General features: G+C 38.3%; 9 protein-coding genes across 9 annotated transcripts; 4 read left to right on the top strand and 5 right to left on the bottom strand.

Annotated features, from left to right (window-relative positions):
- Positions 1–3,967: 3,967 nt before the first annotated feature.
- Positions 3,968–4,405, top strand: BATDEDRAFT_30120 (uncharacterized protein; the record flags this gene model as incomplete). The annotated part of the gene is made up of 1 exon (XM_006679444.1): positions 3,968–4,405. One exon carries the CDS (start codon positions 3,968–3,970, stop codon positions 4,403–4,405), a length of 438 nt encoding a protein of 145 aa, XP_006679507.1.
- A 1,530-nt stretch (positions 4,406–5,935) lies between these two features.
- BATDEDRAFT_12018 (uncharacterized protein) lies at positions 5,936–7,599 on the bottom strand (the record flags this gene model as incomplete). The annotated part of the gene is made up of 2 exons (XM_006679298.1): positions 5,936–7,354; positions 7,459–7,599. 2 exons carry the CDS (start codon positions 7,597–7,599, stop codon positions 5,936–5,938), a joined length of 1,560 nt encoding a protein of 519 aa, XP_006679361.1.
- A 1,872-nt stretch (positions 7,600–9,471) lies between these two features.
- Positions 9,472–10,283, top strand: BATDEDRAFT_5095 (uncharacterized protein; the record flags this gene model as incomplete). Its single annotated transcript, XM_006679271.1, has 5 exons — positions 9,472–9,610; positions 9,632–9,633; positions 9,706–9,839; positions 9,925–10,008; positions 10,103–10,283. Coding segments are annotated over 5 exons (540 nt in total), but the record flags the coding sequence as incomplete, so codon positions are not given.
- Positions 10,284–10,728: 445 nt separating this feature from the next.
- Positions 10,729–11,310, bottom strand: BATDEDRAFT_89388 (uncharacterized protein; the record flags this gene model as incomplete). The annotated part of the gene is made up of 2 exons (XM_006679571.1): positions 10,729–10,902; positions 11,056–11,310. 2 exons carry the CDS (start codon positions 11,308–11,310, stop codon positions 10,729–10,731), a joined length of 429 nt encoding a protein of 142 aa, XP_006679634.1.
- A 277-nt stretch (positions 11,311–11,587) lies between these two features.
- BATDEDRAFT_35206 (uncharacterized protein) lies at positions 11,588–12,356 on the top strand (the record flags this gene model as incomplete). The annotated part of the gene is made up of 4 exons (XM_006679474.1): positions 11,588–11,647; positions 11,762–11,879; positions 11,979–12,127; positions 12,261–12,356. The coding sequence occupies exons 2-4, from the start codon at positions 11,786–11,788 to the stop codon at positions 12,354–12,356; spliced, it is 339 nt and encodes a 112-aa protein (XP_006679537.1). The 5' UTR covers positions 11,588–11,647; positions 11,762–11,785.
- A 95-nt stretch (positions 12,357–12,451) lies between these two features.
- BATDEDRAFT_25345 (uncharacterized protein) lies at positions 12,452–15,185 on the bottom strand (the record flags this gene model as incomplete). Its single annotated transcript, XM_006679365.1, has 7 exons — positions 12,452–12,529; positions 12,670–12,738; positions 12,830–12,941; positions 13,055–13,274; positions 13,385–13,518; positions 13,583–14,435; positions 14,582–15,185. 7 exons carry the CDS (start codon positions 15,183–15,185, stop codon positions 12,452–12,454), a joined length of 2,070 nt encoding a protein of 689 aa, XP_006679428.1.
- Positions 15,186–15,480: 295 nt separating this feature from the next.
- Positions 15,481–17,839, bottom strand: BATDEDRAFT_25344 (uncharacterized protein; the record flags this gene model as incomplete). Its single annotated transcript, XM_006679364.1, has 3 exons — positions 15,481–16,301; positions 16,454–16,570; positions 16,648–17,839. The coding sequence occupies 3 exons, from the start codon at positions 17,837–17,839 to the stop codon at positions 15,481–15,483; spliced, it is 2,130 nt and encodes a 709-aa protein (XP_006679427.1).
- A 2,062-nt stretch (positions 17,840–19,901) lies between these two features.
- BATDEDRAFT_35205 (uncharacterized protein) lies at positions 19,902–22,336 on the bottom strand (the record flags this gene model as incomplete). Its single annotated transcript, XM_006679473.1, has 11 exons — positions 19,902–20,124; positions 20,241–20,296; positions 20,356–20,504; positions 20,615–20,694; positions 20,759–20,854; positions 20,964–21,100; positions 21,181–21,337; positions 21,461–21,565; positions 21,646–21,800; positions 21,941–22,150; positions 22,240–22,336. 11 exons carry the CDS (start codon positions 22,334–22,336, stop codon positions 20,077–20,079), a joined length of 1,290 nt encoding a protein of 429 aa, XP_006679536.1. The 3' UTR covers positions 19,902–20,076.
- Positions 22,337–22,939: 603 nt separating this feature from the next.
- Positions 22,940–26,447, top strand: BATDEDRAFT_16794 (uncharacterized protein). Its single transcript, XM_006679316.1, has 13 exons — positions 22,940–22,988; positions 23,462–23,481; positions 23,730–23,789; positions 23,871–23,951; positions 24,031–24,080; positions 24,145–24,353; positions 24,436–24,588; positions 24,684–24,997; positions 25,078–25,210; positions 25,284–25,327; positions 25,416–25,781; positions 25,853–25,972; positions 26,073–26,447. The coding sequence occupies exons 1-13, from the start codon at positions 22,955–22,957 to the stop codon at positions 26,265–26,267; spliced, it is 1,779 nt and encodes a 592-aa protein (XP_006679379.1). The 5' UTR covers positions 22,940–22,954; the 3' UTR covers positions 26,268–26,447.
- Positions 26,448–27,075: the final 628 nt, after the last annotated feature.

The following is a 27,075-nucleotide window of genomic DNA, read 5'->3' as shown; positions in this document are numbered from 1 at the left end:
CATCGTCTACCCGTTTATAGAGAGCTCGAGTCCTAGAAATGAGTGTAATGGAGTTACTGTGCACATGGATTTTTGGTGATGAAAGGATTTAACTTGTGTTTAAGTTTGGCGCTTTTTAGAACTAGCTTTGCCACAGGTTACCGCTTAAGAGTATCCGTCTGGATATTCCAACACAAACAAGTAGAATGTATGATGAGCAATCAGAAAAGTAAATTGATCAATAGGTGTAATTCATATTGTTTACCAAGTCAGATAGTGGAATTATGGCACACAAACATTGGTGATACGAGTCCCTTGGATCATCACATATTACCATTTAGTATTCTGCATGGATACTCGACACATTTGGTAGTCATACATTGTATGGTCATCAAATTTGAACCCACATTCATGTATTGTGTTTGACTGTCAATGTTGTCAATACAACTATGTACACACATTTGTTGTGTTTATCACCATCCAACTCAATCTCACCATTTCAATCAATCTTGGTCAATGTTGATGATTTACACGCTAATTCATTATCCAATCTTGTCTGACATTATTATTGGCTTTAATCACATTTGGTTTGTACAACTGCCATGATTTGTACTACCATTATCATTGTGTATCTAATCACCAAATATTCCAATACATCAATAGTACCACAGTGTAAACAGTAATACAGTTGATTAGTCTTGTGGCAAGACTTTTCATTCAAGTTTGTATTTGGAAATACTCGATGATTTAATCACAACACATTGTAATGCGATTGTCATTGATCTCATCTCATTCCAGTCCAGTCCATCTGATTTATGATGATGTTTAGTAATCCATTACCATGTGTTGTAGTAAACTAACTTGTTTATTAAACCAAATCTACAACGATCACATTCAGAATATTAATTTACAGTATTTCTAAATGCATGTTTGATAACAATCCAATTTTGTTACAAAAAACTGATCAAAACAATACTAAAATGGAACAACTCGTTTGTGTGTTTTACAACAATCCAAACATGAACAATTCTCGGCAATTGTTGGACATTCGCATGAATGAAATTGTCATCAAAATTCAACTTTACTAATTTTATCAAACATGGATTGTGTTGATATCATGAAAGAGTTTATCAAACACCTGGAGGATTTGAAACTATTAACAACGGATGCCCAACTATACAAGGCTGATGAAATATGAGACAGACTGCTTGAATTGATAATGGAGTTGGAAGAACAGAATTACAGTAAGTTTAATAGCAATTGGATTATTGATGAATTCAAACCATTGCTGACTTTGTGTTGGTTTGAAATGGCATGATATACATATGTAATGCAGCACTTACAGAGTATTGGACTGGAAGATATTATAATCAAGTATTTGGAGTATAATCGACCCAGTTTACAGGTATTCATATATTGTAACAATAATGGATTGTTGTTCATGACTAAACTAATCAACATGTGTTGTGTAGGTCAAAGTAATGGAATTTACTGCAGTGTTTTTGAGAATGGTGTACAGTAATAATGAGTTCAAAGTATCACATCGACTAAACAGCCAATTTGCACAACTCATGCAATCACCAAACTGTCAAGTCAAAATGGCGGCAAGTCATGATTGATATTGACCAAATGATTGACATTCAACTCATCTAGTGTCAATATGCATATAGGCAATAAACGCATGTATAAAGTTCAGCCATAAATTCTGGAGCAATAAGGATGGATTTGACATCAAGCCAATGGTTGATATTATTGTTCATGAGTCCAATCAAGAAGTGCTCAGATTGGCAATTGGCCTGTTCTCGACCGTTTGCAGTGAGGTTGACGATTGGAATGTATGTTTACAACAATACAATATTGGATCAGTTTGGACAGTGTCATGTCATGTCTTGTTGATCTAATTGTATACTTGATATTGAACAATATCATTAGTTTGGCATCGTGTTGTCAAGACTTGTTTCACGACTGGAATCATCCAATGGTCTAGTTGCTGTTGGGTTTATTAGAAATATCAAAACCATATTTTGGAGTATTCATCGTCATGACTCGGTAAAAGCAGCAGGATGTGGCATCATTCCAGCACTGGTCAATACGCTCGGGTATGTGGTGTTATGCATGAATGTGTGTCCAGTCATCACAATTGGTAAATTTGACATGGTTGGATTGATATGACATGAATACAGGAGTGTCGATCGAAAAGTGATTAGTCAAAGTATTTATACTATTTGGAATTTTTGCAACTATAAAGATTGTGAAATAGTTTCAGCCGAGTTTATAAGATCGGGTTTGATTCAAACACTGAACGACTTGTGTATCAGATACAGCGACGACCTTGAACTAAAAAAAACGCATAATCTGGATAGCTGGAACAATTGTATCTGGTATGCGCGACTTTCCTGTATCACTTGTACGGTCGTTGGTTTTTGAGCAATTGACGATATCGATGTGTGATGTCGATATACGTGACTGTTTGCGCCTGTTTGATTATGTCAACGACATGATTCAGAAATCTACAAACAAGGACGAGATGATCAAGGTGTTTCGAGAATATGGAATTGTAAAGCAACTCAACATTACTCTTTTACGCAGAGATATAGATCTGTATGATTATGATAATGGTAATAATGCCGGTACTGGTATTGTAAACCTACTCAAAACATTTGCTGGTTTTGCCGACAATCATCCCGACAGTTCAATACGTACCGAGTTGGATCAAGGCATGATATTTGAAAATCTAACGGCTATTGTAAAATCGGATACTGCTGACTACACAAACAAGAGGGCTGCTGGCCGGATCATTAAAACGTGTTTTCAGCATCGGGTTCACGTTGCTAATTCGGACATTCAGCCATACAAGGACAATGCCGAAATTGATATGAGTTCTGGAATGGCCGGATATGTACATGGAGAGGTACGCACACTTGTCGAGATGCGGTATGTCCAGTATCTGCAACATATACTTTGCAAACCCATGTGGTGGATCGATATCACAAACCAGCATATTGTGGAGCAATGGAGGGCCGACTCACTCGATCGGAATATATCACCATCAACATTTAATCTTGCGTTGGAACAACTCGGGGTTTTTGTCAAACAACTTGTTTGTAGTGGCAGTGATGGATTGGGCACAATTGTACCAGGACCTGTTGAACTGACGTATATACTGGACAATGGCATACCTGACAATGTATACACGCGATTGATGACAAATGTATCGGATATTGAACATGGATCAAATCACAACACTGGTCAAATGGTGCACAATCTGATTGATGCATCAATGTACAGTGTTGTATATGGACAAACGATGATTGCACCACTGAGTATACGACTCAAATACATCACAATGGTACCATGCGATATATTGTTATCGACTCGACTTGTTTCAAATGTGCCCATCATTGAAGGTGATTCCGAGTTTATATCATGCAGGTTCCAATGTCTTCCGAGTGAATTCCGTGTCGAACAGGATGGCAGTGTGACCATCAACTCATACATCAACAATCTGAATCCGATATGGCATCGAGACATGTACAAATGCATTGCCAAAATATTCAAATATTTTGTCCCAATGTTTGAAAGTCTGTTCAGGACGATGGATCCAATGTTCAAGTATATTGATATTCGCAATGGCACAAAGGGATATGAACCATCAAGGCATTCAGACTATGGTGGTATGGAATCAGACACTCAAGTCATTCGTCCCGTGTATGTACCAACACTTCCGGAACACTTTGAATCCAAATATGAATCAGCAAAGCCAGTGTCACTGCGTGGTCGTAATCTACAAGTCATTGTCAAACTCACCAACATTCAACTGACACCATCCAAACCTAAATACGACGAGGGAGACTGGCACATTGAAGGTCTAATTAACGAATCGATTGTTGCAACTGGACTGTATTACTACGACGTGGAAAATATCACCACACCCAAACTCGATTTCCGCGTGGCTGTTGATCGTTTTGAATATGAAATGGCATCTGATATGTATTGGAAAGATGTGTACGACATTGATCGAGAATCACCACGCAATCAGTATATAGGATCGCTTGAAGTACCAAATGGTCGATGTGCAGTTTATCCCAATCGATATCAACACAAGGAACAATCATTTGAACTTGCAGATCCAACTCAACCAGGACACTGCAAGATTCTGACATTTTTTGTAGTGAATCCATCTTGTCGGATTGTTTCGACTGCACATGTGGCTCCGCAACAACCACAATGGTACAACTCGAGTCTTGATAAGGCACCCATACCGCCTGAACTGTGGAATGATATCACGCAGTATATTCAAGGTGTTCAATCACCAGCTGAAACCAAACACCATCGAGATAAATTGACAAGTGACCGAACTCAAATCATAAGAGTATACAACGAATACATATATGAGCAGGTGTATAATCTTGGTCCTTGGCAGTGAATTGTGAGGTTGTGATTTTACAACAATGAGTTGCAATGCCAGTCAGATCTATGCAATTAAATGTATCGAATCAATCATGTCAATCTTGACAGTGACTGTTGATTATATTGACTGATTGTGTACAATTGATTGATACAAGTGATATGGATGCATCATTCGGTGTTGTTGAATCAGATCATTGCTTGATTCTGTCAATGTGATCAAATGGATTACTACAAAACTGGACATGCTCAAGTTGAATCAAGTATTGAATCGAGTATTGGATTGATATTTACACACAACCACAATTACAACCACAATTGCAATCAGCACAGTCTGAATATTAGACATTTGAACATCACGTATCGAGTTGTGGATAAATGCGAGTTGGCATATTGGACTGTTTTTGTAGTTTATTAATGATTTGATTCACGACTGTTTGAATTCAAGGCTCAATATGGATTACAACTGGATTGTCGTTGTTTCCATTTGGAATGACAAATCTGTCAATGTGTTGATTGATTGCTAGTTCATTGATCAATTCATTGATCAGTAATTGTCCAAATCAAAGTTGTATCTGAGTCGAGTTGTCAATCAGAATACCATAACCTGACATCCAAACGATTATTCAAACGATTGTCCAAACCATCAATGATTGCCAGAATAAGCTTTACGACTCGACTGCAATAACCACCACAGTCATGATCAGGTTAGTATGTTGATCCGTTTACAAAGTTCCAGTACTGAAACAGATTCAACATACTCTTGAAAGTGCTGCACACCACATGAATCCAGCAAACCCACTGATGAATTGAACCAATCAATTGACCAATGACATGACTCGATATTGGACATCGAGTTGCACACAGTTGGTAAAAAGTTACCGACATGTTCAGATAGTCAAACCTTGACTACAGGTTGATATCATCGCCCAACACACCAAATACAACACACAATCTGGACGACTACTGGATCATATTGTGGATATCAATCGACGGAGTTACTGGTTCCAAACAACCATGTACAGTCATGTACAGTCATTACAGGACAATATGATACATTTATGAATAGCATGTTGTAATCAACACGAGTGGAGTTGTGCAATAGACTTGTCATGGTTTGCAATGGTTTGATATGAACATGATGACTCGGACTCTATTCAGTCACATCAACTCGACTACAATTGGTCGTGTATATTATGATTAACACGATCAATTGTAGTTGAACTCGACTACAGATTGACTGTTGAATCACAATGCGTGGTATCAGCAACATGATGTGATATATAGTGGAATGTATACGCTAACCTGACATGTGTCATGTAGTGTGTATTCGATCAATATGGGGTATTGATTAAAGTTGTGACCAATTACCGGTATTTTAGTTGCAGAAAGTGGATTGTCCAAGCTTTCAAGTATTTGCTTTACAAAACCTTGTTTTCATCCAAGAATATAATAGTAAACATGACTAATGAATTTATTTGCTTGTAAAAATCTATAATTAGGCAGCCTTGGGATAGGAATGCAAAAAAGCGTTATATTAGGAAGACGTTCAAGCATGAATGACAACATCATCTTCGTTGGAAAGCTCTTCCAAAGTTTTGCCCTTAGTCTCGGGAACAAGATAGGTGGCAACGAAACCAGTGGCCATGACAACAGCAAAGGTGTAAAGCACGGCTTGAGGGGCCTGAGAAAAGTATGGAGTAACGGCCTGAACACCGATAATGGCTCCAAGTTTACCAGTAGCAGCGGAAATACCATGACCAGTCGATCTCCAACGAGTTGGGAAAACTTCACCAGGAATAACAAAGGTAGTAGTGTTGGGACCAAAATTGAAAAAGAATTGAGCAATGGTGTAAATAACAATAAAGACAGTGGTGTTGGTCAGCATGTATTGCCATCCAGCAGCGAGAATGATCAAGCACACTGTGATGACAGCGAATCCGAGATACTGAATGGGTTTACGGCCAAGCTTTTCAACAGTGGCAACAGTTACCCAGTAGCCTGGTACAGTTCCCATCAGTGCAATAATGATATATCCGATAGACTTTTGGAAAAACTGTTCGTATACAATCTTGGTATTGGAACCACCATAGTTGATAGCAGTGAGAATAACCGACTGATTAATGGAGAGACCATACCAGGCAATATCAAGCGCAAACCAACAATATGCACATCCAAATAGAACCTTGAAGTTCTTCCATTGCCCAAAGTGGGATTTGAAGTCGGCAAACGTATTCTCTTTGACCTGAACAGGTTGAGAAACCTCATTGGAGTCTTTGGTAGCAACCCATGAAGAAGTAACATTGGCACTGGTGTTCATCTCGAGAACTTTGGACACGTCGCGTTCGGCAGCTTCCTCGTCACCAAGTACATCGACAGTATAACGAGGAGTTTCGGGAATAGTAAGACGGAAATAGACAGCAAACATGGCAGGAATGACACCAAAACCAAGCATAATACGCCAGACATAGTCGAGGTACATAATGTCTTGACGTATGCTAGACTCGAAGGCGGAAAGAGTAACAACAGTGACAATACCACCAACAAGAATACCAATGCCTTGCATGGCAAATACGGCAGACATCATCATACCACGGTAGCGCACGTTGGCAAATTCTGAAGTTATAATGGCGGACATGGGGTAGTCTCCACCGATACCGATACCAAGAAAGAATCGCCATATGCCAAGAACAGTAAGGATATCGATACCACGAAGAGAAGAAGCAGAAAAGGCAGAACCAATTGTGCATACAATCATGATGATCAGCTCAATACCGTACATTTGCTTACGACCAAGCTTGTCACCAAGGTAACCAAAGCCGAGTTGACCAATAAGGTTACCCCACGAAGTGGATGCTTTGATAAGTGCATCAATGTGCTTCCAGTAGGGATCCGAACCAAAGCTGATTTTGGGATACCATATTTTTTCAATCATACCAATAGCCTGAGAGATGACAAAAATATCATACTACAATTATAGACAATTAAAAGTGACAGAAACCAAGTTAATATTGAGCAAAATAAATTGTATTTGCATGTTAGTGAGAGTATATCTAGATCAAAGTAACCTACAGCATCAGTGAAAAATCCGACACCAGATACAAGAACAGCACGCATGTGAAACCAGCCAAGCTTGGCATCATCAAGATGAGCGAGAGCTTGTGCACGACGCTCACCAGCACTGATGGTTTTGGTAATTTCTTTTTGGTCCATGTAAACTATTACAACAGGAGTCTTGGTGGATAAAAGACAGGTTTGGGGGAAAAGTCGGTCTATTTGTATTCAGAGAGGCAATGAATACATTCTACTGACTCCATGCAATGGATAGCTATACGGCAGACGTACCTTTGTGTCTAGTAGGAGTTTATTCCCACGTTGATTTTGCTTTGCGCTTATTGGCTAGACAGTAAGCCAATTAGTGGGTGATAAGCGAGCATGTTTCTAGCCGAAAATTTGAACATACCCCAATCACATGAATACTCGAGATGAAGCGGTGTCTTGAAAACAATCGACATGGCTTTTTATGGCAGTATTCACAATGTGGGTACTGATACACACAATCACCACTGTGGCGTGCTAATCTATCCACACGAGCAGCCGGTATTGGTTTGTATTCAGTGTAGTGCGCAACTAATTTCCCACTCGCCAATTGGCTGAAAATTGCTTTGTAAAATGAAAATCTACAATTCAGCTAGTGTTATCAAGAGATTAAAACGTTGGTAATATCGATCATTGTCAAATTCAATTCATCTTTTGTCCTGAGCCATACTGTGAGTCATCTGTGCAATCTCAAACTTGATATATTCATGTAATTCAACTCTTTGACACAGATGATAACAATTTGCTGTTGTCCAAGCACCAATATCCAATTTTAGAAGTCTGTTGCAATAAAAGGGTTGTGTTTTGTCTTTTCCAACAATTTTTGCTTTGATACAGTTTATGGGTATCTAAAGAGTGTCAAAGTACATGATGGACAGTCTCATGGAACGATTGGTGTCAATTTACTGGACAAGTGTCATCTGAACTTTTTACTGGTCTTTATTTGGTGATTGGCATATATAGTTGTATTCCTAATGTGTGATTTTTGTTGAGCTAAATCGCGAACATATGAGATTCAAAACAGGAGTTTATACAGGGTTTGAATGATACCAGTCAACCCCAATATATCGATTGCGGTGGATGAATATGGTGATCGTACAATATATGGCAATGTCAAGTGGGGATAATCTCAGTTCAAAACTATCATTTGAGTATTATATGATGGATATCGTGTTTATTAAAGAATTGATAATCCCTAAAACCAATTAATAGTAAGCACAACAGATGGTTGAATATTATTTATTCCGAAAAGGCAGTGAATGCAAGATCAGTACAAATGTTCCATTTCGTACGAATACTACTCTAGAATCGAGTATCAAGCATTACAGATATGGCATGTATAAAACAATGGTTTATAAATGTGTACTAGATTAACTACCGCTTATATTGTAAAGTTGAACAACTTATTTGTGTAGTTTGCCATGTATTTAAACTGTAAAATCTAACAGGAAATCTTGAATGACTTGTATCAAAGTATTCCAACAGATAAACTAGAGTTGAATACACTAGACATGAATATCATCTGCATGGAAATGTCTTCAAATGCTCTTGATTCAACTCAATATTCTCCTAGCCAAGCCAGACTATTACAAAGTTCACCAAACTTCATATCGGGTTGCATAACTACAAGATTTACTCGATCGACTGTTTGACAAAACTTTTTGACCAACTTTCCATCCAGCAATCAGCACAATCGAAAGGATTCATACAATGGTTGAACCACTAGACTCTGAACAACCTACATGTCCTGTTGACCACAGTAATATGGACAAGAATCATCCATTATGGGAGCAATACACTAATATCCATTCTCAAACGGCTACACAAAAGCCTTCATTAAACGAATCAGACCAATCCACAATAGATACTGCTTTACTCAGGCATCAACTTCCTATCGATAAGCCGACAGAGAATAAACAAAAACTAGCTAATGAAAGAAATGATGGCTCTGCAAAACATAACCACTCTGTTTCTGATCAGACGGATGCAATCAATCCACTGAACAATATGACTGCACCTAATCAAACGCCTGCACCTAATCAGACAAAACCATTAGACACAGACAGAGAAGTCAGTACAATTCCTATGGGTGGGTCGCATAGTGGATCCAATTGGATTTATCCAAGTGAACAGGCAAGCTTATGAGCTGTTTAAACCCAATGCTATTAACCATGTGTTTGACTGATTTCAATTGGATATTAATTTCTTTTAAACATGTAGATGTTTTTTAATGCCATGCGTCGTAAGAGCTGGGATGCCAAGGAAGACGATATGAAAGTCATTGTGCCGATTCATAACGCTGTGAATGAACGATGTTGGAAACAAATTCTGGAATGGGAGTCGCTTCATTCAAGGTATTTTTATTCTTAATCTGGTGTCGTTAAACTTATGGGCAAGTATTCTTATGTTTGCAAATCTGTCTTTAATCATGTCTGGTAGCACATGTTCCCAGCCAAAACTATTGAAATTTCAAGGAAGACCAAAGGACTATTCACCAAAAGCTCGATTTCGACAACTTCTTGGGTATGTTGATACAAAATAGACTGTACAATTGATTCTATTTTTATATTTGTAAATCAATATAACCTGACTGCTTGTGTTTTTAACAATACAACAGATATAAGCTTCCTTTTGATCGACACGACTGGACTGTTGATCGATGCGGAACCACTGTAACATACGTGGTAGATTTCTATACAGGCCAATCTAGTAGTCCAACCGATCTTGCCTTTTACCTGGACGTCCGACCTGCAATTAGCTATCAAGGAATAACTGACAGGCTGTTCAAATTCTGGAAAACTGGTACTGGATTATGGTGAATCCACTGGTTTCATTTCCACGCCAATATTATTATGCAAAAATAATATATCAAACATGCCAAGATTTGGTTTTATATTTTATAGTATTGGGTATTGTTCCGATGGCTACACAATACAGAGTAATTATATCGAATGTAATTATACACGGCAATATGTAGATGAATTTGAGCAATCTGTCAAGCAGATACTTGTATGAACAATTATGAAGACTGTAACACGGAAATGTAACGGTCACAGCTAAAGAGATGAGAGTGAAGATGTACACTTATAGAATAACGAATCAAGAAACCTCGAGAATAGCAATTATAGTTGGACACCAGTTCAATGAATCTCATACAGTAAATCCATTACAAAGTTTGTATTTACAGCCAATAGTTTTGGCTTTTCTAGGCATATGCTTTTATTTCATAGCAAACTCCCAATGCTAGCAATCATCGCTCATTTGACTTCCTAAAAAGCAAATTAGTCGAATGCGATCTAGTTCAGCAATCAATGCTGATAGCGAATCTGGCATTGAATCCAATCCGGCCAATGTTTCAGAACCAATTGATGATGCTGGTGTAGATGCCATATCGGGAAGCGCAGAGTTGTATGAGTTCTAATGCAATAAAAAGTATAATGAAATGATTAAAAATAGTCTCAAGGTAACCATTACGACACTACCCATCCAAAGACATGCTGCGCTACTATAAGTTTATCAAGAAGCTAGCAGATTATGCCTATAGATCGGATTTAAAGCAAGGAGAAATACCTGGCTGAAAGCATGTGTGGATGGTGAATTGCAAGATTTCATGTTTATAGCCATGTTGACCAAGCTAGCATGAGTCTGTGAACAAGGCACAATGCTATCAAGACAAAAAGAAGCAGCTGCAGTTGGTTTGTACTGAATATCAAAAAGATTCTTGCTGGTAGTACCAAATGACATTCTCATTTGTCTTGAACGAAGAAATGTGCCAGCAGCAGATCGACCTGAATTTATACAGCATTTCAGCACTAATCCAGGCATAGTTTAAATCAATATATTTGATGGAATGTATTTGAATGGTCAAACAAGTGCCAGCAAAAAAAGTTGTAAAAATCTGGATTAGACGATTAACCAAGTTTAACCCTTTGAATCGCATTAGATTGATTCGACCAGAATGATTGACCAAATGGTATGAATCTTGACCAATATCCGTGCATTACTATGATATTGAACTGCTTTATTCACACCAATATTCTTGAACTCTTCAACTCAGCTTCACTCACTTTTACCTAAACAATTGCTGGATCTGGACTGGAGCGCTTTGATAACTCAAGCATGGACAGAACTATCACAAGACTTGAAGCAGTTTATACATGCAGTAAGGAATATGATTGTCTGTATGTTTTTGGAGAATGAGCGAGTGTGTAGTGCCTTGAACTATTGAATCTGTCAAACGATGGCTGACAATTTATCCAAACTCGCTGATCATTAGGTAGACTGGGATGAGTCGTTTATCATGGGTCTAGCTGCATTCCATCTGACTGTATTTATATGGATCCTCATTTCTCGTAGTCGCCAAATCACATTGATACTGACAGTCATGATTTTAGGTATTCGAGTTGTTGAAATTCAATAATGCTAGATATGAACATTTTCAATCTTGACCTTATTGATCGATCCCAATCTAATATTTTGTGATCTTGAACTAGGTGTTATGGCACTACTGAGTGAACCAATCAATGCACTAGCCAACAGTCACTACTTGTTATTTTCAAAACAAAACTACTTTGATAAATCTGGAATATTTGTTGTTACCATGTTTGCGTTGCCCATTCTTGTCAATATCTTGGTTGCATTGGTAGGTTTTTGGGATAGTTGTTTGAAACGTGTTGCATATATTCTTTTTAAATCAAATCCTGAGATTTATTTGACAGCACCATGATTATACTAGAGTTAATTTGGTGTATCAACTATTATGATTAAATGTATAGGCATTTATTGTGGTATATACTTTGAAATTAATGGTCCAGGCCAAACGCAGTCAGTTGCGACAGCACATCCTATCAAAGGCAGACAAGGATAAATAAATCTATCAGGGCATCGGCTGAAAAACTGTGTCAACCTTGATCTTGTTCATAAAAGTAAAATGGTTGTACTTTTAATGCCAATGAACTTGAATAGATCAGATGGATTGCTTTTCGATTTCTTTTGCAAATGCGACATCCATTAGGGCAAACATGGTTTCTCGAGAAGGAAGAAGCTAAAATATTGACAAGTCATACATTACGAAATAGTTTTATATACAAGTCAGTACAGTATATTGATATTTGCATTCCAAGTTGAAATGAAAAATGCAATGTAGGTTTAAAATAAATCGCTGTTATTTTGATACGAGCATACTTTGAAAATGGGACGCTTGATTGCTTGAGAGGCCGCATACGATCTATCTTTGGACAGATATGATCGTTTCTATCAACATGATTACCATTTAGCAGTTTATAATAAGCGCATGTTTAATGCATAATATCACTGGCTAGACATGAAAATTAAATGTGCTTACCTTGATATCTTCATGATGGGCAGCAAGTGCAGTTTTGTAATTCATCAATGCATTTCGATGATTTTTGCGTCGGAATATTAGATTTTCAAAAATCAATTCGGTTTTGGCATCACTAAATCATATATGGCATTTTATATTTGATTGTCAAAATCATGTCAACAATCGAGTAAATTCAGATTCAATAAAAATAAAAATAAAATTTAATCATTTGCATGCTCAACTCACTTGGAAATTCTTGCCAGAGCCTTTTCAATGGCCACTGCTTCCTCTTTTTTTGACTTTGCTTTTTTCTTTTTAGCACGCTTTTCGTCTACATCAAATGGGTTGTCTTTGCTATAGTGAATCAACCACGCATTGCTGAGTTGTGTCCAATACATATCGATGACCTTCAACTGTGCTTGACGGATTTGTAAAAACGATTTTGTGTATTTTTGAACGTATACAACTGCAAATATAATCAATTACAGTGATATTGAATAAATGAAAGTTGTCAGATACGCCATCCTACACAAAATTTGCACATGTCAAGACAAGGCTATAAAAGTATTAAATTACCTGAAGAGCGGTATTTTAAAATCTGATGTTTGATTTTGGATGTGTCATATACTTCTTTAAAGAATGAATGAATGACATCGGATGCCTTTAGCAAACGAGCAGACTTCCACTTTGGATAAAACTTTTTGAAACACCTAAAAAACAGTCAATCCTGTAACTATTTGTACATGTATAGACTGTTACTCAATATTTTTATACCTTGAAATAATCCGTAATGATGCCTTTTGCAATTGTTTTAAACGAGACTCTTTATACCGTCGATATTCACGTTGGATAATAATAGCTGCGTGCAACTGTTTCAAATAAACCAATTTTTCCTTTCGGACTGTTTCCAAAGCAGTACATATTGCACTAACTCTCGATGCAACAATAATAATTTGAAACCATCTAGACTGGATAGCTTGAGTACGACCATCACCCTCTCGATCTCTCAACAGATGCAAAGCAGAAATTTCTTCCTTTTGCTGTATATCTTTGGCTTTCCGTATTTGTGCTCGTTCATCCAACCGTTTCTTTTTTACCAGTACCTGACACCGATGTTCTTCATTTTTAGCCCGACGTGTAGCAATCAAGGCACGCTTGACTTCGGGGAATAAAGTATAGGCAGTCTGTTTGTTGATCTTGACAATATTCATATTGTCCATACGGGTTTGATGAATGGTGTTGAATTTGTATGTGGCAATTTTTGTTTCAAGAGCTTCCCATTCAGTGGGGTTGGTTTTTAAAACTTGAATGCGTTTAGCTAGATCTTGCATTATGACTCGCATGGGTTTTCGACCTGCAAGAGCTCGAAGGTTTGAATTGTTTGGATCGACTGGGTTGGCGGCAGTGGATTGGGGTATGCCCGTGTTTGTTGCTGGAGTATGAGAAGAGGGTTGTAATTGTGAGGAGGGTTGAAAAGATGGCATTACAGAATATTGTCGGTTGATTTCAGATGGATCTAGCCCCCCTTCTCGTCGTTTTTTGGGATGATCTGTCACATCCCGTTGAAGTGCTTGAACAACATCGTCTGTTTCTTGGTTAGGTTTTGCTTCAATGCCTTTGGCAGTTTCTATAAACCATATCATTTTGCGTCAATAAAACAAATTACCAAAAACACCAATCGTGTTAAATCAGGCATTTGAAACTATTTCAATTGATTTACATATTAAAACAGTCAAGTATCAATTCAACAAGAGTGAGTGGTTGATAACTTACCTAGCATTCGATAAATAGTTTGCAAATTGCGGTCGAATGCAGCCTTCATATCAGCCGATTCTTGCAACGCATCTCCATCATCTCCAATATCTCGCCACATATCTTTTAGTCCAGCCGTATGGCGGTAATAGTGATCACCAGTTAGATTGTTTGCGTTTTGCCCATTTATCGTTGCAAGAATGGCAGACATGTGTTGGTTCTGCCGACGCGTTGCGAGCGACATGGATGTTGTGATATAGTTGGACCGTTTTGGCTGATGATAGTGTGTCAAGGACCCAAATAAATCTGCTGGTGCCGTACTTGGATAATCCGGCAAGTGTTTTTCATTAGTGGATATAGGCTTGGTTTCATCGCTGAATCCAGACTTGGTCAGGTCGGCAAAACGAGAAGGCAACGGTTGCAGTGTGGAAGTTGTTGGTGTACAGCTGGCTAAAAAGCCTTTACAAGTGACGGATGCATTTAGGGGAGGTAGCGTGGCTGGAGCAGTAGACATTTTTTTTGGAGAATCAGTTGGCCATTGCGGTATCTGTTCAAGACCCAATGGATGCCGTCTTTGGTGGTTGATGGTTTCAAAATTGCTCAGTAAATGGTCGCGAGTTTCCATTTTCTGCGAGTTGCCTTGACAATTTATCCTACTTTGTGAAAGTAGAAAACAGCTGGTTTTAATCCAAATCTGTCGAGTTTGCTAGATTATAGGCTCATTGTAATGGTAACACTACATTAGCTGCTTTGACATTCAATATATACTGCTTTGGTCTAGCGTGAACAGGCTTCCCAATACTCCAATATTTGACTGAGCTAATATCGCATTCAAGCTATTGCCAAAACAAGATAAATAGGTAAAGTAAAAGATAGATTTGTTTATTTGAAAATAAAAAGGTAGATAATAAAAAGTATACTCAGTAGCGCTGCATAGGCAATTTAGTATGGGCATCGGCCATTGATAGTTTAAAATGAAAGCCACCATGAGGCATAGATGCAGATTTTTCAATTTCTTGAATTAGCTTGGCAGGTTTCGGATGTTCAGTATTATCAGTAAAATTTGGTATGTTTAATACAGAACCACATTCATCTTTGGAAACTTTAGAATATACTGAGATTGGAGTTCCAGGCATAGAAGAATGTTTAACCATATCAGCAGTTGTAACTGATAAAGTAGCCGCAGAGGAAAAGGCAGTCGAGAATGGGGTAAAATTAGGATGCCTTGGTATAGGTTTACAGCAAGAAGCATGATCAATGGATCGTTTTTTAATAGCGACTTGCAAACTAGGAGTTTTCAAAGATGTTTGTGCGTGAGGAAGTCCATCAAAGGGGTAGGGAGCAGTTGAATCTTCAAGGTAATATGCATAGGCTGATTTTTCTTTGGAACTACAATTAGAAAAACAAGGCGTTGATAAATGACGAGATCCATGAAGCATCATGTCTGCATCTGGACCTGGCATCCGCATATTTGAGACTTCGTCGTTGTCAGATCCAGATGAAATGCATTCTTGGCCACGCTTTAAACCACACACTGTATCGGATGATCTATCCTTGCTGGTTCGCGATATAGTTGATGAAAGAGGTTGCCGAGACATCAAGTTGGCCAAAAATTTGTCGCATGCGCTGTCTTCAGCAGTAGTCAGCGCATTTGGATGTTTTGTTGGTTCGTTTGACGACGACAAAATGCCAGGTTTAGACAAAGAAAATAGCAACGGTGCTGTTGAAGCAAACTCAACAGCTGCCATGTTAAACATAACCAAGAAAAATTAATCATGATCATAGTAAAGAGTGTCAATACTACAATCATTAAAAGCTTGATGTCGCTTTACGAATCCGGTCAACAGTGGTAAGCTTTAAAGTTTGAGTTTGAAAAGTTTACACTATACTTACATTTTGAGGATGAAAATAAATACTTGTTTTTGGCAGATAATTTGCATTCACGAACACTACTTTCAGCCATAATTGGACTTGCATTATAGTCAGAAAAAGAAACCGCACTGGTAGCACCTGATACAGAAATAGAAAAACAAGTCGCATGAGTTGAAATCAATCCAGTGTGGCAAAACGTTTTATAGATTGCTTACTGGTAGTTTTTTGGCCAATAATTGAAAAAGTATTCACACAAGATAAATCTATACGTGTACTAGCTGCATCGGACTTTTCTGACCTTATAGATGCCGGAGTCATCAGTCCAAGAGTAGATGCAGTTGTAGTACTAAAAGTACTGCCATGTTGCAAAAAAGGTTGAAATGATTCAGACTGAGGAGTGAGAGGAACAAATTTGTGTCGAGAACTACGATTTGTTTGACCTAAATCTTGCAGTTTATGGTCATTATAAGAATCTTCAACACTGGTATTGACTTGATTGTGTATATCGGAGTGAATATGAGCACTATTGGAATTATTGATGTAGCTATAGATGCTCTTGGTATGAGGATAGTGACGGCCAGCGCTGTTTTCAGAATATTCAATTGTACTGCAAGATGAAACAGACGATGCGGTGATTGCTTTGACAGGTTTTTTCCATGTTGCTGAGATCAAAGAAGGTGAAGATTCTTGCAAATCTCCGATAGTGCCAAAACCAAGCACACTAGAGGAACCAGTACTTTGGGACGATTGTGTGAGTGAAGGACGTGCATCAATCATTACTGGCAATGATGTGTAGCAATTAGTAGAAACAGATTTTTGAGCAGCTGATAAAGGCTTGACTGCCGCATTTATACTGGTAGCAGCTAAAGTAGAAGCAGCTTGACTGGCAGTCGTGCGATTGGATACAACTACTACATGAGAACTGACCGATGCAGGAAAAGTAAGATCTGTGGTACCGACAGCTGTAGTTGCACTGGGAATTTCATCCATACTTGAAGATTGTCCAGACAATCGCTGAGTCAAAGACTTTACACGTGGGCCAGATACCAACGCGACTTCATGATGAATGGGTTGCAAGTTAATACTGGACCCTTGGCGTATATTTTCTATGGGTGGGGAAATAGCAAAAGATACTTTTGATTTGATGGTATCAGATGTAGTGAACACATTAGACATGGTGGAAATAGCAGATGTGCATGAGGTTGGCAATGAACTGGACAATTGTGTGGCAGAGTTGGAGCATGTGGTGGACAATGAAGATGTGATGATGGGCTGAGATGAGTGATGGGGCTGGCTATTATGATTGCGAGATTGCGTATGATGAACAAGACTTGACCTTATGTTGACAGATGGTGTTGGGAGCTTTGATTCACTAATTAGTGACTTTCCAGTAATTAATGAAGACATTGTGGAATGGCGTTTGATGTTGGAGTGCAGACTGGATATTAAACAATGCAGATGTAGGAGTTTGTCAAAAGGTGTTACTGTAAATGGAATTTCGGAGTAAAATGTAGTGAAGCACGACAGAGGGTATTGGTATAGTAGAACAAAATAGAATGGAATAGGAATGAATGTATACTAATCAAGTGGGATATAGAGCAAGTTGAGAGCCGGTGCTGATTGGATGAAATACAGCTAGACTTGCCCAAATAATTATATAATGATGAGATAAAATTAAGCTTGAGATGAAAATCTGCAAATGGTCGAGTCTTGTCAAGATTACCAGAACTGGCCTGATGTACTGTAAGTAGTTGCAGATACGGCTATTTGATTGGACGATATGTTGCTGAATAGTTCAAATATGTGCTAGAATACGATTAAACAAATGAATAAAGCTAGCAATTAGTATATATATAATGGATACGCGTGGGGCTGCAATAGGGTCAAGTTGAAAATGCAGATCCAGTAGCTTTATTGTATTTGGAAACCAGACATTATGATGTAAGGCGGAGATCTGGACATGCCAAAGAAAACCGCATGCACCAAATGAACAGCAATCCTTATTACATTCAAATTACGGCTGTACAACACTCATTAATAGTAATTATATATATAGCATCTATCAGGATGTAGTGAAATTGACAAACAAGACAGCTATATTTGTAGGGATATAACAGCAGACAAACCAAATGTATGGAAATGCTTGCAATTAAGTTTACCAAGCAAGCCTGGCTTGTCGACCCTCAGCTATACTTGCATCAGATAAGACTGTAGAGTAAATCCCAATATGAATAGTATCAAATAACCCATGGTCACTTTAAAAAGCAACGGCTATTATCAAGTATATATTTCATAGTAAATAGTATCGAGGGGGTGGGATCTTGCATTTATAAGCTGTTAGATACGGATGGGATTGCAATAATTTGATAGACTGACTTGTACCAAAGTAGTCCTATAACAGCAATTAATATTAACTAGTACCTCTTAAACTTGTTGGCAATTCATACACTAATAAGAAGAATAGTGAATCTAATTCGATTTGATGGGAACAAGGAATAATCGGCTTAAACTGTGTTGGTCAGTACTCGGTTTGCCATGCTCTTCGCGTGCTGTAGCGATGCATTTGACGCATCTCCACTAAGCATGACGTTTTACTAGTCCGATATTCTAAGTTGATTTGAGTGGTATCAATACGACCCCACTACATACTGAAATCCTATAATGCAACCCTATTTGAATATGTATCTATAATACACATCCGACCCTAATCATTAGAATACATTAAAAAGGAATGGTCGAGCTTCTTGTCCATGATGCTGTAGCAACAAAATATCCTGTCTAGAAACTCCGACTATAGAATAAGTGCTGTTGTAATATAGAGTGTCAGATACATGCTTCCAACTGTGGCCACTGATCAATTATTGCCGAGAAACTCAGTCCAGATGCTCTCATCTTCACCCCGACTCCGTGGTTTAGTAAATACTTTGTAGGATTCTCAAGTCGGCCCTACACTGGGCTCTTGTTTCATCTAAGCAAAGTTGCTGCAAGTATAAATATTGGTCTTTTGATGCTTTTATCACCGCCATATTCAATAAAATGAAGCATGCGATAGAGGTGTTGATACACACTAGATCTACTGGACAATATTGTTTTCTAAACCCATTAGCAAAACTGTCTTTCTCTTCCATGCTCATCCTTGGCATGTTTCCAATCTCCAACTCTCTTTTCATTCAAACCAAACATTGGGTGACCATCATGGAAACAACAGTTGTATTCCCAAGACATGCAGTTTGTGTTTTGGACTAGAACACGAACCTATCTGCAAGCTTATACAGGTCAACATCAAATAGTCTAACCTAATATCTGAATTGAAATCTAAAAGTCTAGTTTCGAATTTGGTGACTGTAAAATGTATGACTTGTCAAAAGTGAAGATAGGGATAGTTTAACTGCGAATCACATGATGAACATTGTGTTGATTGAAGGATGGGGAATGTTGTTCAAGTCAATCTCCAATAGAAAAATGCAATGAATAGTTAATCATTATTTATTCCAAAATAGAGGTAGTGACTGCAAGGTAAATACAAGTGTTCCATTTTATATGAATACGGTTGTGAATACAAGTCACGCATGAGAGCAAGCTTTGCAAATATCTTGCCAATCCAAGTCGTTCATTTATCCATATACTGATTCAAGCAGTGGTGTTTAAAAGTCCAAATCTTGAACTTCTTTTTCTGTCGCATACACTTTAGCCTAGCAAGTGGGAATGTGCATTTGAGCAAGATTCAGCCTGACGTGTTAGTTTCCACAATATCATGCACAATGGCTATTAACTCGGACATATAAACACTCTTATATGGACAGTTTACCTTGAGTGACTGTAGCTGAGTAGAAATTTTGTTGGCTCGTTCACCTGTTAGTCGAGCTAATTTGAAAAAATGGTTAGACCTCGATCACAAAAAACAGCCATTGTTTGAAAAATACCTAGATTTAGCAAAACAAGTTCTTTATCTTCCAAAGGTCCATATTTCAAAATATTCTTTTCTAGTGTACGTAGTTGCTTCCGTAGCGATAAAATATCATTGGTAAAGCCTTCAATTTCGTAGTCTCTCCGCCGTTTAAGCGAAGTATAGCTAAATCAAATGGCAGACAAGTGAGTCAGATATTGCAAAGCCATTGCATTTACCTGACCTATCACTGAGTTCATAAAAATAACAAAAGCGATGTATTCTATTCCCAATACCTGGAATTCACAGTTTCGAGTCTGCTTTTTAAATACCCGACTTGGCGAGTGTGTGATGCCTCCATTTTATCACGCTGAGCCTAAAAATAACAAGAATGTCAATAAAACAGTATCCATGATGGCCAAAAACTATATGTAGTATACCTTGGTGGCCAACAGCTCCGCTTCTAGTTTTCCTAAATGGTGTCTAAGATCAGCAACAATCCCTTCTTGTTTTCGGCTTACTCGACTTTCAATCACCTACAGTCATGCAATGCATATTCAGCAAGTTTAAATTTAAGCCAGCGAATTGTTTGTAAAACACACTCTGATCAATCACAAACCCTGACATTGAATGTATACATCCTACCTTTTCGGCATTTTCATTGCGATCCTGCTCAAGAGATATTTGAGATTTCAATTCTCCCAACTCTTTGACCATGGCTGCCTTTTCTTCAATCAAGCTTCTTTCATGCGCATGTGATACTTTTTTGGTTCTTAGCAGCTCTTTTTTAAATAATAAGAATCAAAACTTGACTGAGTTGGCAGGATGAAAAACACTAAGCAGAGCATACAAACAGCTGTACCTCGAGTATTTTCTCGACAAAGAATGCGCAGTTTTTTAATCGTCGCCAAGTGCTCTTCGATCTTGGCTGCATCGTATTCTCTCCGAACACGCTCCTCCTCGATCATGTTTTTTCGATCTTTCATCAAACCAGAAATGGTTTCATCAAACCCCTTTTTCTTTAAACGATCATTAAATCAAGCACATGTAGTATACTGTGAGCCGAGACTGAACATACAGATGATGGGGCAGTATACAGCTCAAAAAACCGGAAAATCGAGGTTTAGATGAACATGACAAACCTGTTCGTCAAGCTGTGTTTGGAGTGATAGCACAGTAAGCCGCAATCCTTGCACCTCATCCTCTAGAATAATCAAATCCTGCTCTTCTATTTTTTTTCGCTCCGCCTAGTTTAATAAACAATACCATTTCCTCGCAATGTCGTAAGATTTTTGGGCATCAAATGCATCAGAATTCAAATATATACTTTGTTGGATACTGCTGTTTTTGGCTCAAGAGGCACTCTGGCGATTTTGACTAGACGCTGATCTAATCTATCTCGAAAGTAGGTGACTTCTTCTTGAGGCGCACCACTCAGAGATAATAAGAATCGAATCTTTTTACGATCCTTGAGTTCTTGGACTGTTACCATTGTAGTATCAAAAGAGAAAGGGCTAGCCAAGTCAGCTTTCATGGCAGATGGTTGCATTCGAAATAGTTTGCAGTATTTACTGTTTGGAAATAGATAACAGATTTAAACCATCCACGACAATTCACTCAACTCTTTAGCTCGTCATTTTCTGCAACAATCCTTAGTGTATGTTTTCGTTCATCATACAATGCGGTTTGGAAATCACTTAACGCTTGCTGCATTTCGACTACCTCTTGAGCCCGCTTGTGCAACTCCCATGACAGCTTATGAGACTCTTCATGAGATATACTTAGCTGCTCTATACGCTGAGTAGCTTTCTGATATTCATCCTCTGAATTTTCTAATAGATTAAATGAGATAGAGTTGAGTGGGATCAATCTGAATGCTGGTTACACTACTAGATGGTGGAAATAGAGCTCATCAGAGTACCTAGACGTCTTCGATAATAAGAAAGAAGCTCTTCAGATATTGGCAAGTGCTTCAACTCTGTCTGTGCATGAGCTACAGCTGGAGTAGGATTATTCATTGTATGTTTGTATTTGGTCGAGTTTCGAGTCTTGCTAATGCAGTCGTATTCACGTAAAATACAAAAGTGCAAAATGCATGCTAAACAGTCAATCTCAGATGGCTAGCTTACTGGACAAGATTGTCGTTGAACTGTTTAGTTGATATTTCTCGTGATGATTGGCATGCTTTCCTGGGATTATTCTGTTCAACTAGAACGCGAATCCAAGTTTAGAATACACAAGTTGGTACCAGTGTCAAGAATGCGAGATGTATTGCAACAGAAATAAAAGTACTAATTTAAATATTCGTCTAGTTTTTTATAAAAAAATGTGTAAAGACTAATCGGCTTTGTTAGCGAGTTCAGAGGGCACAATGTCGAGTAAATGTAGAAATTATCATTTCATGAGACCAACATCCATATTAAGCGTTTCATTTTACGTGAATACGGCTGTAGAATGAAATGACCGACTTGATTACTATCATCAATACCTTGCTTAATCTGGAGCTTCATGGGCATGATGCTAGTCAGTCGTTTGGCAAAGGGAGACCACGTGACTGTAGTATTGATCGAGTGGTTAAATACAGCCAGCAACTGATTCCGCCTTGAAATCTTGCTCCTATAGTATTACCCATCAGCATGAAGGTTGTCGACAAAATCCAAAAAGCTAATGGTAATTGGTTTATTGTCTGGTCTTTATGGCCTTTACTTTTTATTTTTCTTTAGTGATTTAGTTTATGGGCATATTAGCTGCACGAGCATTTGTATGCCTTGTTGTCGGTAGAATTTACTAGATTCAACTGAATGAGTGCATTCATTTCAATTTATTTATGCCTTGCATAGAGGATGATAAATGCATTAGTATCACAAGTTGCACCATTATTTGATGGTGATTTCTTTGCAGATTGGCTGATCCAATATTCATCGGATCAAATAACCCAGCTCGTTCAAACTGCGAACCGAAATTCGCTTACTAATCCACACTCGCTGCCCTAATCTTAATTGGCATCCGCTTCCAGCGGAAATTGCTTAGGCTTACATGAATGAGCTGGTGCACAACCATATCATTTATATTGAAGCACTAGACTACTGCTATGTATATTTTAGATGATTTTCTGACTTTGTGAACATGCTTGTATTAAACAGATGAAGGACGCTGCTTCTGGGTAATATTCACTCGTATTTCTACTGCTGGGATTCTTGCCATAAAAATGTTGTCTTGGTTGTTCTAGGCTTTGAACTGCTGATATTTTCATTAGCAATTCGCTGGGATACTCGACTTTTTAATTCTTAAACGACCATGCGATGCTTGAATATTTGCCATCACTAGCTTTTTGGATAATGTTTTGCTCATTCTTGTTTGAAACTCATTGATATGGCGTTTTTATCTATTTATTCCATTTACACACTATAGTCCTTTGAGTACTTTCCTCCAAAGACCGAGTCTGGCGTTGTGAACCTGTTCGATCGTATGGTAATATTTTTATCGAATCAATACGCGGCTTGATCTGTGGATAGTTGCTAACTTTACCCATGCCAAATTTTTGAACTCAAGGAACGCATGTATCTACTAGGCCCAGAGTTTATTGATGTTACCTGGGGTGCTGGTGGTACTACTTCTGATTTGACTCTTGAGGTATATAACTCATGATAGCCAGCTTCTATTATGCAAGAGACTAAATTTTGGATTTTTATAAAATATTGCAACTTGTTAGATCTGCACTACTGCACAGGCTGTTTTTGGTCTCGAGACATGCATGCATCTGTAGGTTTGATTGAGTTCTTATTTTCAGCTACAATACGTCTAGATGCTTACCTATTATTTTTAGTACTTGCACCAACATGCCTCGGATCAAAATTGATGAGGCTCTTGAGCAAGCCAAGAACGCTGGCATTATGAATATTCTTGCACTTCGCGGCGATGCTCCTCGTGGCCAGACAAATTGGACCAAAGTCGAGACTGGTTTTTCGTATGCCACTGATTTGGTACGCTACATTCGTGAAAAGTATGGCGACTACTTTTGCATTGGTGTTGCAGGTAAGAATCAATAGTCTATGATGTCTTGACAATTTGTCAGTGTCTAGCAATGCATGCTTATTTATTTGTACTTGATTACTAGGCTATCCTGAGGGCCATACTGAAACCCCTGACAAGGAAGCTGATTTGCTGTACTTGAAAGAAAAAGTGCTTGCTGGTGCAGACTATATTGTTACACAGCTTTTTTACGATGTTGATATCTATATTGATTGGTCCAAGAAAGTCCGAGCAATGGGTAAGTCACTTCACCTACTTTGATATTTATAATCAATGTAAAACTTGGTTTTAATACTAATTAAACTTGTTTGCGTGTTTAAATTTCCTGTTCAGATATTACCATTCCCATTCTTCCTGGTTTGCTTCCCATTCAAAACTACAGTGGATTCAAGCGCATGACTGCTCTCTCTAAAACCTTTGTTCCTCAGTTTATCCTAGACGATCTTGAACCTATCAAGGACGATGACCAAGCTGTTAAAGACTATGGTATTCGCTTGGCTGTTCAGATGTGTAACAAAATGAGAGAAGCTGGCCAGCGCGGATTCCATTTCTACTGTTTGAATCTGGAGCGCTCCACTCGCCTCATTCTTGAAGGCCTTGATTTTGTTGCTCCCCGTGAGAATGTCAAGCCCTTGCCGTGGAATCCAGTATGTTTTTTATATTTACACTATTTTGTAATGCACTGCTTGTTTCATGTATATATTGACTTTTGCGTGCATGATGACAGTCTTTGGGTAAAAATAGAGAAAAGGAGACTGTTCGTCCCATCTTTTGGCGTAACCGTACCAAGAGTTACATTATGCGTACTGATGGATGGGACGAGTTTCCTAATGGTCGCTGGGGAGATTCTCGTTCTCCTGGTTAGTAAACCTTGCACAATTGGCTGTATTTACTTTTTTCCGTAAACATCTAACGCTGGTTATTTTGAACTAGCCTACGGTGACATTGATGGCTATGGAATCAGACTCAAGTATTCTGTAGGTTATATTTTTAGCATAAACACACTGATGCGTTGATACTGACGTTTTTGATCAACTTTTGCGATTGTCTTGTTTTAAAATTCAGGCTGAAGACTGCTTAACTTTTTGGAACCACCCTGAAACTCTTGGTGATATCTATGGTCTTTTTGAAAAATACTGCATGGGTGATCTTAGCTGCCTTCCATGGAGTGATACCCCACTTTTCCCCGAATCCGAAATTTTGCGTGCCCGTCTTGCCAACATCAATCGTAGTGGGTTTTTGACAATCAACAGTCAGCCGGCTGTTGATGGTGCTCTTTCTTCCGACTCTGTTTACGGCTGGGGACCCAAGAATGGATATGTGTATCAAAAGGCATACTTGGAATTTTTCATTTCACCCAAAAAGCTTGATCTCTTGCTTGAAAAGCTTTGCCAGCATCCATTCTTGACTTACCACGCTGTTAACAAAAACGTGGGTATATGTAGTTATTTTGGGTTTGTAGCGTACGTGTATTGACATTTCTGATTTGATTTCAAACACAGGGTGATCTCAAGACCAACACCAAAAACGATTCACCCAATGCCGTTACATGGGGTGTTTTCCCTGGACAAGAGATTGTTCAGCCTACTGTTGTCGAAGGTGTTAGCTTTATTGCATGGAAGGTAATATTTTTGATTAGTAGCAAGATTACTGCATTCTGCTTAATGTGCTGTCATTTGAGGATATTGATATTTTCCTGTATATAATTCTACCCTTGTGTAGGACGAAGCCTTTGAGCTTTGGAAACAGTGGAGCCAGCTCTATTCTGCAGAATCCCCCAGCTATAAGATTATCAACCACGTCACCTCCAACTGGTTTTTGATCAACATTGTCGACAACAATTACAAAAACCGGTTTGCCATTTACGATATCCTTGACCAAGTTGCTGCCGATGCTAAAGACATTATAGATCATTAAGCTGTACTTTGGGTTTTAAACCATGCGTTGGATCATGAGTGCTTGTTTATGGAGTCGAGCGACAAAACGAAACTACTGTCGGGCTTTTTGTTGTATTGCTGTATTCGCGTAAAATAGGACACTTGTGTTCATCTTGCAGTGACTATTTTACTTGAAATAAACAATGGTTAAATATTCATTACATCTTTCTATTAGATATTGATTGCACTCTTTTGTGCTTGGGATTGCACGCCGTACAAATCCATTTTCATCCAGTGATGGCCAGCAGGCTTGAATGGAAAGTATAAAGATTTATACCTCGCGATATTGCTGTTTGTTGAATGATTGACAGACCATGCCGAGTCACCGAGTTTGTAAAAACGATTAAAAGCTGACTCCAGATGATTGCTGAACCAATCAAGTCTCATTCCTGCAGTCAAATCTAAACACTACTCATACAATTATATTTCAAAAAACTTGGCTAGCATATTGATCAACTCGAACTGACATTTTTATTCCAACAATCTAGTCGACTCATTTGATTTGTAAACACAAACTTTTTCACTGCCAACATTGAAATTCTTTCCAGTCAGCTCGATTATCCATAAATGATGATTCGCATCCGGTCGGCAGCAACTACCAGTTTTAAATTCCACTCCTTCGCCTATAATAATATCAAAGCGTCTCATGTCTATAAACATACTATTCCAACTACTCAGCTTCGGGTCTTACCGTCTTCACTGCTACAATGCAGACGCCATATCAACTACTGGTAAACACTCACCTTTTACTTATTTGAGAGCATGAGGTTAGGATCATTGATTTGATA

The sequence above is a fragment of the Batrachochytrium dendrobatidis genome (genome assembly GCF_000203795.2).
Source record: "Batrachochytrium dendrobatidis JAM81 unplaced genomic scaffold BATDEscaffold_7, whole genome shotgun sequence".
NCBI classification, from domain to species: Eukaryota; Fungi; Chytridiomycota; class Chytridiomycetes; order Rhizophydiales; genus Batrachochytrium; species Batrachochytrium dendrobatidis.
Note: the sequence above shows the minus strand (reverse complement) of the source record. Positions and strands in the feature narration are given on the sequence as shown.